Here is a 12,068-nt window from a genome sequence, read left to right on the forward strand (position 1 = left end):
CGCATGAATTCCGATTTAACTGTTCATCTTAAATCTGACTTTTAAAAAATCGGATTTGGCACGTTCACACAGCCATGAAAAAATCTGATCTGCGTCACATTGAGCAAAAAAAATTCAGATTTAAGTCACTGCAGCCTGATAATGTGAATGTAGCCTTTTTAATGTTATCCTAAATCAAATATATATTCGATCCATTGACATGCGACATGAATGTGAAGGGTCAAATTAGAATTCATGAGTTTTTTATTTTTCTTTTACGCATGCGCAATGTGCTTCTCTCTCGTGAATGCAGGACAGTACTAGGACACTGTTATCAGAATCCCCAAAAGTAGCTGACAGTAGCCAGCAAGGCTCATGATTCCAGCAAAATATGAAGCTTCAGCAATCATGAAGCAAAGATATCCGTGGTTTGGGGTGTCCATTTTGCTTAAGGGCCCGCCTTAAATGCCTTGAAACCGCCTCCACTCCACAAGACTGAACTGCAGGAACAGCAGTCAGATAAACCTGTTATTGTTAATAAATAATAATCTATGAACCATAGCCAGGGAAAGCTATTTAGAGGTTTGCTACAGCTTTCCCCAACCTTTAAAGTTTTACAGCACCACAGTAAACATACAATAACTTTTTAAAGCAGAAAAGTGAAAAATAAAGACACTGATACTTTTATACTGTCTGGTAATTTATATACAGCTCTGGAAAAAAAATAAGAGACCACTTAAAAATTATGAGTTTCTTTGATTTTACCAAATTGAAAACCTCTGGAATTTAATCAACAGGAGTGGCATAAAGTTATCCAAAATCAGTGTGTAAGACTGGTGGAGAAGAACATGCCAAGATGCATGAAAACTGTGATTAAAATCCAGGGTTATTTCACCAAATACTGATTTCTAAACCCTTACAACTTTCAGCCATTTCTCAATTTCTGCAAATGAATGCTCAAAATGACAATATTTTTATTTGGAATTTGGGAGAAATGTTGTCTGTAGTTTATAGAATAAAACAACAATGTTCATTTTACTGAAACATATACGTATAAATAGCAAAATCAGAGAAACTGATTCAGAAACTGAATCTTATCTTAAACTGAGTCTCTTATTTTTTTCCAGAGCTGTAAATAGTTTAAACTCCCCCAAATACACCAGTATACTCTGAAAATTAATTACTATCCCATTCTACTTTACAAAGTGAAGTATTTAGCTTTTTCCAGGTGCTGAATGACTAAATTCATCTTGCTTTTTTATTGTTATATTTACTCCACCTTATGGTTATCTATATTTCATATTTTGTTTGATTATATATAACAGAAATAGTTATCATATTAACTCTAAATAATTAACTTTTTATATATAAATGTATAAAAATCATTTATTTACTAAAACATGGTAGATCCGGGGCTTATTAAAGCTCACGCAGGCAGTAAGATTGACAGCGCCGCTGACCAATCATGTCCGTTTAGCCGAAGCCGTTTATCCAATCATAGCGGCCGCTCGGGCGGCTGCGCTGTAAATCCGGGCGGTTGGTGCTGCGCTGCTGGTTTAGTGAAGCCTCTCCTGTGGATTTCTCTGTTTTAATTTAGAGTTTGTCCTCTTTAACCGAACTCCGCCATGGTCTCTCACTCTCTGGCGCTGCCGATGATCTGCTTCACCATCCTGTGGGGGCTGGTGGGGATCGTGGCTCCGATTTTCGTGCCCAAAGGACCAAACCGAGGGTAAGAACTGGAGCGCAGCGGGCGCTGGAAAAACAGACCTAGCTAGCGTTAGCTAAGCTAAGCTAATGGTTTGGATTACTATTTACTATAATTACCTCCAGCATAATTAATTACAGCATGTTAACTAACTACAACCCCTCTTAGATTACCTTTATTTTAGCGGGTTTAGTTTTATATTTATTCTGGGGTTAGAGAGGCCCGGACCGCTGACTGATGCTCAAATGCAGCGTTCAAGTGACCTTAGATTTAAAGCACATGTGTCAAACACAAGGCCCGCGGGCCAAATGTGGCCCGCCACGTCTTTTTATGTGGCCCGCGAGAGCTTGTAAAATCTTAGTGTCTATAATAAATAGGTCAGAAGCGTTCTTTGACCAAAAAATACATTTCCCACAATGCTTGTCGATTGTATTACCCGCAAAGTTACGGCTTACTGCCACTACACGGCAGTGTAGTCATTGATGTGGAAACCCTGCCGGAGGGAAGGTGTAACTTCGCGGGTGGAATTGAGACATGTTTATCCCATAATATCCAGAAAAAGAAAAGTTGATGCAGACGGACGGCTGTGCTTCAAGGCGAAAGACCGGTATGCATTTTGTGTTACTGACCAAAATAAACGCTTTTTAGAAGAGATATAAATTATGTGTAAATATTTATAAGACAATAGCTGATAAAATCTGTTTTAATGAGGTTAATAAACATCACTGTGACATCGCTAGTCGCAGTTTCACCTCAGCAAAGGACGAGGAGGTGAATCACTTATCTAACCAGCCTTTACTGATTTCTGCCCCCAATAACCCTTTCAATAACCTCCAATAGCCATTAATAGTCTTCAGTATCCTTCAACAGTCTAACCTTGCAGCCGTGGTGTGTTCTAAACTCCGTAGTTATAAACATCCTGAGGTTAGCAGCGCGCTAACTGACCTGTTTATAATGTAATCCGAGCAGTGCCTCCGTGACGCTGCTCTAAACTGCTGCTGTTAGCTGCTTGGGCTGAAATATGAACTGTAGAGAGCTGTATTATCCGGTTAGTGGGGTTATTTTATTTCATACACAGAAGAACTTAAAATTTTAAAAACGCTCCAGACTGGCTCAGCTGAGTCCTGTAGCCCGTGGCTGGGCTGTAGCTCTGACTCAGTAAAGACTGTGGGCTTGTGCTGCTGCAGCTCCCACTAGTGGTTGGATGAGGAACTGCTAAATCTGTCACAGCTCACAATTTTTGATTTTATATTTGTTAAGCCTCTTTTCAGTATCAAACGTTTTGATCAAAGTTAATATAACTTGTATTTTATGTCATTTCTATTCACTTGTATAGTTTGGTTCTTGATTGATGGAGTTTTTGGATTTCATAACAGGATTTATGTTAATAGAGCAACAAGCAAACATTTTTTCCATGCAACTGTAATATTTGATTGAATAAATAATATATTGAGAGTTATTTAACATTAAGGAGTAATTACATTCATTTACATATATTACATTTGGTTACATTTTCTTATATTTATAAGTTACATCTGGCCCTCGGAGGACAGCCAATATGCCAATGTGGCCCTCGGCCAAAATGAGTTTGACACCCCTGATTTAAAGGGACAGTTTCCCATCTAGTAATCTAGCTAACGCTGGTTAACTGGATTAGCTAGCTAGGTTAGTTATGTGTTATAGCCACAAAAAAAATCTAATGCTAGCACATTTATTTTATTTTTTTTTTTTATGTACTGAAATGCTTAGTCATTTTTAGATACTGTCTCATTACTTGAATATTTTTCTAAGTCATTGTTTTAAGATGTCATTATTTACAGATACGTAACCGTTATTTGGAGATGTTTTTTTGCTTTTAGAATAAGAAAATCTGGTTTCGTTTTCTTTCTCTGGCCTTTACATTATTTCTGTACAATCTATTATTATCTCAAGAAAATGAGAGAATCTTTTATTAATCTTACAATAATGATTTAGTCTCCCAAGTTAATTACTTATTTAAGTACTTATCATCTAAAAATAATGACGAAGCATCTCAAAGTAATGAGATCATCTCAAACTAATGACTTAGTATTGCAAACAGTGATATTTCAAAGTAGTGAAATAGCATCTCAAAACACTGAGATTTCATCTCAGAGTACTGACTTAGTATCTTGAAACAACGATAGAGCATCTAAAAACAATGATATAGCATCTTAAAATATTGACGTAGTATCTCAAAACAATGAGAGCATCACAAAAATATTGATGTAGAATCTCAAAATTATGAGACATCATCTCAAAATAATTATTTAGTATCTCAAAACAATGAGATAGCATCTCACAATATTGACATAGTATCTCAAAACAGAGGGATATCATCTCAAAGAAATCTGCCAAAACAATGAGATGCCAATTTACTTAATGAGAAGAACTGCTGTTTTGTTACTTACTCTTTATCTTTATCGTAAAAAAAATACATTTATAATAAAGCACTATTGTGCACTTTGCGCTGAATTGGTTTTGACCTGTTGGGCACAGCTATCCAGGTCAAGCCCATAGTTCAATACCAGTGCTGCTGTTTAAAAGTTTGGCAGTGCCTATGCCTACATTAATGGGGCAGCAATTATGTTTTATCATTGTCATACTCACAATACAGCTTTCTAAACATGTATTTGATACTGTCAATATCAGTTGAATTCATATCATAATAGATATTGCTTTTATGCCAGCTGTATTATGTACTTTTATTTTATTCGGTTGTACTGACTTGTGTTTCTTGTGCTTTGTGTATTTTTAGGGTTATCGTTACCAGTCTGGTGTTGACGGCGGTCTGTTGCTATTTATTGTGAGTACAAATGTTGCTCTCTCCAAACAATATGGTTTTAAACCAAGCAGGTGTAAAAGGGGCCACAAACCATGGTGGTTCACCTGCAGTGTGAAAGTACTTTTCTAGTCTTAAAACAAACCAGAGGAAAAAAGAACTGGTGTTGTGCCGAAATCTGCTTCCCTTTGAAGTGCAGTCATGTCGTGCAGCAGTAGCAGTATGGACACAAACGCTTAGACTGGTTGTTCATTTATTTCCTGTAACAGTAGGTTAACCCATATTTATAAACAAAAATAAAAGGATAATATTTTACACTCATTCTGCTTAAGAATATGAGTGTATGTGGAGGGGAGTCGGATTAGAGACAGAGAGCTGAAATTCGTCACAACACCTGGCAACAAAGCCAAACCTTATAACTAACATTCTACAGACCGATTAGTATGAAGTACACAGAGACTTCGGCTGATACTCAGCTCCACCTCTCCATTATGCTGTCTGTGTCTCACACTGCACACTTCTACACTCCACTAACTGCACTAACTAGTGAACTTGTAATAGAATAGCATTATTTATACACTGTTTGTTTGGGACTGTGGAATTTGAGATTCAGTCGTTGTGTTTACTGTAAGATACATCTGAGGAAAATCAAAAATTTTCTTCTGTAATATGTTACTGATCTCACAATTACATGTAAATTTAAAGAATTCTAAATATATGTAATATCATCTGTAGTCTCAGTTATATCAATATGTATGTAAATAAACAATCAATCTCTTTGCATGTGTTTTTATTTCAGTTGGTTAATAGCAATTCTAGCCCAAGCAAACCCTCTGTTTGGACCCCAGCTGAAGAATGAGACCATCTGGTACCTGCGTTACTTCTGGGAGTAAATTAAGGTAAGCTTTTTTACTCAGGAATTATTATATATAAGCCCCAAAGGGATGTTAACAATCAGCTTGTGTAAATTAAAGAATAAAGAGAAGACTCAGAGTGCCGTAATTTGCAAATACCATAGACCCATATTAACATTACCTGCTAACAGCGCTAGCTCTTTCCTCGTTCAGAGGGTAAGTGTATCGGAGTGCTGGAGAAATTCGGGAATCTAAGCTTACTGTAAGTAAATGGAAGCACTTTACTCACCCAAATAAACAATTTTCAGTAGGGAAATATGTGTAGATTAACATCCAGAGCTGGTTTGATTAAAAAAAAAAAAAAAAAAAAAAAAAGAGCTTTTTTTTTTGTTACAGTTTTGTTTACTTAGCTTAGCTTTACTTAACTCAGTTAGCTACCCCCCTCACCACCACCCAACGGCAAGACCTGCTGAGTTAGAAGTTCCTTATAATGTCTCCTAAAATGTGCTTTATAATCTGGTGCATCTTATGTAAGAAAATGGACCATAAAATAAACGTTCAATGACTGTACACCTTATAATCCGCTGCACCTTATAGTGCGAAAAATACAGTTGTTTAGACTTAGCATTTTTTTGTTTAACTAAATACTTGCTCTGTCACATGTGATCTACTGTGGCTTTCTGTGGTCTCAAAATGGGTTTAATTTAATGTTGACCTATCAGAATGCTGTGTGGGGCAGTGTGGAGAACTGAGGACTCACTCGAACAGTGCTCATAGTTTTTACAAATTGTCTTGTTTCAAATTAAAAGCCATAATTCTTCATAAAACTCTGTAAAACTCTTGAAAACACTATGATGGTCTGTAATGGAATTCTTGCAGAGATTCAAACTGTTAATATTTTTTTTCTCTGTCTCTTTCTTTTTCTCTTATTCTGTCTATACAGACTTGCTGTCTGTGTTCATGCATCATCTCTTCAGTTAGTTCCTGTACGGCGGCTGTGCAGTTTCTTCTCGTGAGCCGACATAGAATACAATCCTTCAACACGCCAACGGACCATTCCCTGGAACCTCTCCTTCCTGTTATGGATGTAATGTTGAGTTTGTCTTTACATTTCAAGAAATATGCTTTTATTTTACCAGAATAATTAATATTGTTATTAATATGAGTCTCCTGAAAAAGTGTATATATGATACTGATGTTGACGGTGTTGTCACGTGTGTAGAACAGATTTGTGCAATAATAGTAGCCTGTAGATTGTGTCCACCTCCTGAAGGATGCTGTATTGGTTTTGGTTATGTACAGTATGTACTGTATGTATGAGTGTGTGTGAGTGATAGTAATGTGTTTTTAATTGCTGGCATGTGTACGTTCCACATTTCCAGTCCATTATAACCTTTTTATGTTTACATATTGTTTAGTGTTCATTTTTATTTATTGAATTATTTATTTCTAATGTGAGGCAAAAGTTTACTGCTCACTCAAATCTGACCCACAGGTCAGGTTTTGAGGCTGGAGTAATGAGGTTGCTAATATTGTGAATATGGCTGAGCACTGGCATGCTAGTGGAGATCAGAGACAGCTGATGATGGACTTCTCCATGCTCCGCCCACAGCTACATTAATTTATTTATTTTAAGTATCTTTTTTTTTGTTTTAGTTACTGTTGTCTTTAATAGCCATACCATGTGTGTACATATATTAATACTATGGCAAAAAAACATTATTTTGCCCCAGGTAATGCTGTATCACAATTAAACAGTTTACAGTTATGTTACACAAACAGTTTATGGGTGGAGCATGGAAAGGCCAACTAGCTTTGTTACCTACAGAAACCTAATCTGATTGTCTGTTTACATTATGTTTTTATTTTAACTGTAATAATGACTTATTTTTGCCCCCTCAAACTTTGTTCTGACCACCTTCTTTCCATGGAGATCACATTACGTGCTGCTGACCTCAGTCCTGCTGTGGCTTGGGATCTCTCGTGGGATCTCTCTCACTGCTGGAGCCCAGGTAGATGATTATAGAATTGGATGTGGAAATCTCTGCCCTCAGAATGATAGTTCTTTAGATCATGAATCATGAAATCGTATGATTGAGTGTGATTTGTCTTTTTATAGTTAAACAACAAAATAAATACACAATGTTCCACAGATAATACTAGGGGGTTCTCAAAGCCGTATGGGTGCGTCCCAGTTGTGTACTAATTAGTAGGGATGCACCAAAATGGTGTCATCAAAAGTGTCCAGTCACTTATTCAGTCAAGCTTGAAATTTTTCCTCTGTTGACAAATATTTGGTGCATCCCTACTAACTACTAATATATATGAAGTATATAGTATAGATAAAAGTGTCAAAGTTGATAATACTCTAACATCCATCATAGAAACAAAGGACTGATGGGTTTTTAGGTACTTTTACGATGGACAGTATTATTCTGTAATAGAATAGAATAGAATAACAGAACAAAAAGGAAGGATCCACTTACATCTAATATTTTCTAACTCCTTTAAACTGCAGGAATTCATTATTTTAGTTTCATATTTAATTGTATGCACAACAGTTACGTTATCTTTTGTGTACTAACCTGTAAATCCAACATTATTAATATAGATTAAGTATATAGTCTTAATCGTATAGAATTAGTAGTAGTTCATGATTGGGATGCAGCCCCAAAGCTGAGGAAAGTTCCTGTTGGACTGTCCACAGCCTTGAGCTCAAGTTATCAGGCTAACTAAGAAATCCTGCTTTGTTCAACCCAACTGCCCCTCCTGCACCTCCAGGCCTGAGAACTTTATTTTAGCCCCCAAATTTGAGTCAGTTTCTCAGACAGGGTTTAAGCCTATTTGTCGGTTTTACTTTTATTTTAATTCAGAATCTCTATTTACAATGCTTTGTGTAGTCCAAGAATAGGCTTAATCCCTGTCTGGGAAACTGTCCCAAGCGTACTTTAGTGAATGTTATTATTCTTATTATTATCGATTCAGCCATTCCAGAACCTCTGCACTTTACACCCCTAATATGTGAACGGTGTTACCTCAGCTTTAACCAAGGAATTCTATTAAATACAGCTACTTTTGTTGAAAGACCAAATCAGTCATTTATCCTTAGTTATATTTAGTTTTACTTTCCTTTATCTCCAGTCATGAATAGCCAAAGCACCCCAGCAGCTGATTCGCTGATGCTGCAGTCTGAGGTGTTGTGCTAATAGATATTTTTTAGGTTTAAGTCAGGCTTGTTAACATGCTCCAGTTCTGCAGGGTGGCCTGTTTTCTGACTGTGGATTTAATAAAGTGGGATTGAACTTGTGTTAGATTGCCATCTTTGATGCATGTTCTGATCTCCATGTAAATGAGGTGGTGTCATTTATAGGATCATAAATATTCACTACTGAGTCCTCATTATAGTCAATCACTACTGTCTGTCTGAAATGATCAATAAAACCTGACTGGCTAATGGAGTCTCTTGTTGTTGTTGATCTTTATTGTATTTATTGTAGTGTTATTTCTATAGCCACTGTTTTGAATCATATAGATCCCCTAAGCCCTGTATCCCTTCTTGAAGTGCACACTTTGATGATGTAAAAAAATGGCAGACATTGGGTTGGTGATATGGCCCTAAATTAGTTTCACAATATTTCATGGTACTTTTGTAATAATGATATGCATAGTGATGTGAAAAAACACTGAAATGTAAAGAATTAGTTAGTGGAAAGAATATTACACTGCAACAAAATAAGTGTTTTTTTTTTTGTATAATGAAAGGTAATGTAATAAACAAAATACCGCAATATGCATGCAAGGCCACTTAAAAATTATGAATTTGAGTTTAACAAATTAAAAACCTCTGGAATATAATAAAGAGGAGGATGGATGATCACAAGCCATCAAACCAAGCTGAACTTGAATTTTTGCATTAGGAGTGGCATGCCAAGATACATGAAAACTGTGATTACAGGGTTAGTCCATCAAATATTGATTTCTGGATTCTAAAAACTTTATGAATATAAACTAGTTTTCTTTGCATTATTTGAGGTCTGAAAGCTCTGCATTTTTTGTTGTTTCAGCCATTTCTCATTTTCTGCAAATAAAGGCTCTAAATGAATGGTTTTGTTTGGAATTTGAGAAAAGTGTTGTCTATAGTTAATAGAATAAAACAACAATGTTGGCAGGCCTGAATCAGTGACAGATTTACGATTCTTAGGTAAGGGGCCATCAAGAGGCAACAAAATTCATAGAGGGGACAGTTTGGCATTTTAAAAAGCTTGCACAATAAAATCTATAAAGTTCATTTTTAAGTTATAATAAGTTTTACACACAAAACAAAATATGCGATCACATTTTTATTCAAAAGGGAAAAGTGTGTGTTGCAAATTCAAACCTTTTTTGTAATGTACTTGCTTACTTTATTCTTTTCTTTCCCTTTTGTAGATTTTGCAGCTAAATCTTTTGCTTCTGGGTCTCTTGGTTGCTTCTGCTTCATTTCTTTTGCTTTCACATGTATATGATCTTTGAAATTTTATGTAAAACATTTGGCACAAAATTAACTCCATAAAAAAATCTCATGCATTATTACTGTACATAGACAAAATGAGTGATAGAACAGGGGCATTTCAGGGGGCCAATCAGAAATCATCTGGGGCCATTTCCCCTGTGGCCTCTCCCCTGAAGCTGCCAGGGCCTGAAATGCAGAAATGTATGTACATTAATAAAATAAATAACTTGGATTCCTATTGTCTACAATCACATAAAGGTCAAAGTAAATGTAAGAAACATTGTTTTTTGTTTGTTTTGCATTTTCCACCTCTTCACAGGTGCCACTTCACCTCCCAGAGGTTTTAATATTATGTCTGACCTGTGTAGTTAAATCATGCAGAACACATTTGTGTTAACGTATGTCAGTCTGATGCATCTTTTTTTGGCGTGGACAAGCTATAGCTCACACAGCCCACACAGCGAAAACTACGGATAATTTTTTGCCTCTGTAAGTGGGCTGCAATAAAGGATAACTTTCTCCTCCCACCAGAGCTGATTTTAACTCTACATCTGTTCAACAATAGGCAGACCAGTTGGGAGCATGTGGGAAGCATGCTATATCTACACTGGAAAAAATGCTAAAATGCTCTACACACTCAAAAAAGACAACTTCCTCTTTTGTTTAAAAACAAAACTTTTATTTAACTATGGATTATTTGGTTGTTTATTTGTTTCACTGCTTGATATTGGGATGACATGGGCCTGCTTGTCACAACTGACCGAATCATAAGTATATGTTTATTACAGTCCCAAGTCAGAGAAGGTTTGGCCAGTGTGGACAATGTAGCATGTGACAGAATAGCAAATTCACTTCATAATGTATCACAATAAAAAGTTTTATATAAAGAGACCGAAATTTGAAGTTTGTCAGAGCATTCTGGTGATTTGGAGTTTTGAGACCCCTCTGGTAAGAATGTGTAAGTACACAAAGCATGTGGAAGAGTTCTTTTAGTGCAGGTTAATGTAAATACAGTATTGCTGTGTGTGAAAATTTGTGTTTTTGAGCATATTGTTTTGTTAATTTGTGAAAAGAAACAGACTACGCTGTTTTAGAATGAATATATTAAATGCTGAAGGCTGGGCAATGCCAGGACACAGACACTGTACCATTAATTAGAATATTTTGTCCCCTCCCAACTCAGCAATACTACTGTGTTCAATTTAAAAGAGCAAATCTTTGGGTCTTTTTCTTATTATAATGTATTATTAATGTATATTTTGTGTATACATTGTGTGTAAAATATATATCAAACATTCTTAATAGTGGTAGATTAATGCACATAGTTTGGATGCAATGTTTTGGGGAAAATAACAAAAGATTAAATATGACCAATCGTGTAGATTTAATTCTACAATGGCCCACATACAACATTGTAAAATAAATATGAAGTACCTATTTAACATACAGCTCAGAAAAAAATAAAAGGCCATTTCAGTTTCTGAATCAGTTTCTCTGATTTTGCTATTTATAGGTATATGTTTGAGTAAAAGAAACATTGTTGTTTTATTCTTTAAACTACAGACAACATTTCTTCCAAATAAAAAATATTGTCATCTAGAGAATTTATTTTAGAAAAAAATAAGAAATGGCTGAAATAACAAAAAGATGCAGAACTTTCAGACCTCAAATAATGCAAAAAAACTCGTTCATATTTATAAAGTTTTAAGTTTTAAGTATTTAGTGAAACAATGCTGTTTTTTTAGTTTTCATGCATCTTGGCATGTTCTCCCCCACCAGTCTTAAACACTGCTTTTGCATAAATTTATGCCACTCCTGGTGCAAAAAATCAAGCAGTTCAGCTTGGTTTGATTGTGATCATCCATCTTCCTCTTGATTATATTCCAGAGGTTTTCAAAGGAAAAACATCCTCATTAAGTGGTATCTTATTTTTTTTCCAGACCTGTATATGCATATATGTCACATATGCAATTTGTGTGTAGTAATATCTAATAATAACACAAGGAGATGTTATGCCGTCTTCACCTCTGCAGTGAAAATAGCGTCACCCTGAGGATCCTAATTGTTAAAAATTATGTAATAAAATGTGATCCAAGTTTTATAACAAGCTGCTGCTCAAACACCACAGATTCTTTAAACACGCGACTGAAACGAGTCCTTACACAACCAGCTCTGTGAATCATTCCGTGACGTCTTGCTCTCTCTGTACATGAGATCACAGTCACACACACAAAACAC

The 12,068-nt window shown here is 35.7% G+C and overlaps 1 protein-coding gene across 1 annotated transcript; it reads left to right on the forward strand.

Annotated features, from left to right (window-relative positions):
• Positions 1 to 1,488: 1,488 nt before the first annotated feature.
• Positions 1,489 to 8,796, forward strand: atpv0e2 (ATPase H+ transporting V0 subunit e2). The gene is made up of 4 exons (XM_007252995.3): positions 1,489 to 1,708; positions 4,461 to 4,508; positions 5,284 to 5,383; positions 6,282 to 8,796. Exons 1-3 carry the CDS (start codon positions 1,605 to 1,607, stop codon positions 5,375 to 5,377), a joined length of 246 nt encoding a protein of 81 aa, XP_007253057.1. The 5' UTR covers positions 1,489 to 1,604; the 3' UTR covers positions 5,378 to 5,383; positions 6,282 to 8,796.
• The last annotated feature ends 3,272 nt before the right edge of the window (positions 8,797 to 12,068 follow it).

The sequence above is a fragment of the Astyanax mexicanus genome, chromosome 4 (genome assembly GCF_023375975.1).
Source record: "Astyanax mexicanus isolate ESR-SI-001 chromosome 4, AstMex3_surface, whole genome shotgun sequence".
NCBI lineage: Eukaryota > Metazoa > Chordata > Actinopteri > Characiformes > Acestrorhamphidae > Astyanax > Astyanax mexicanus.

What these genes read in the sequence shown, in the direction of transcription:
- atpv0e2 (XM_007252995.3), top strand. Translation starts at nt 1,605, where the DNA reads ATGGTCTCTCACTCTCTGGCGCTGCCGATGATCTGCTTCACCATCCTG. An exon ending in CCCAAAGGACCAAACCGAGG is followed by an intron (nt 1,709 to 4,460) that starts GTAAGAACTGGA and finishes GTGTATTTTTAG; the next exon opens with GGTTATCGTTACCAGTCTGG. An exon ending in GCGGTCTGTTGCTATTTATT is followed by an intron (nt 4,509 to 5,283) that starts GTGAGTACAAAT and finishes TTTTTATTTCAG; the next exon opens with TTGGTTAATAGCAATTCTAG.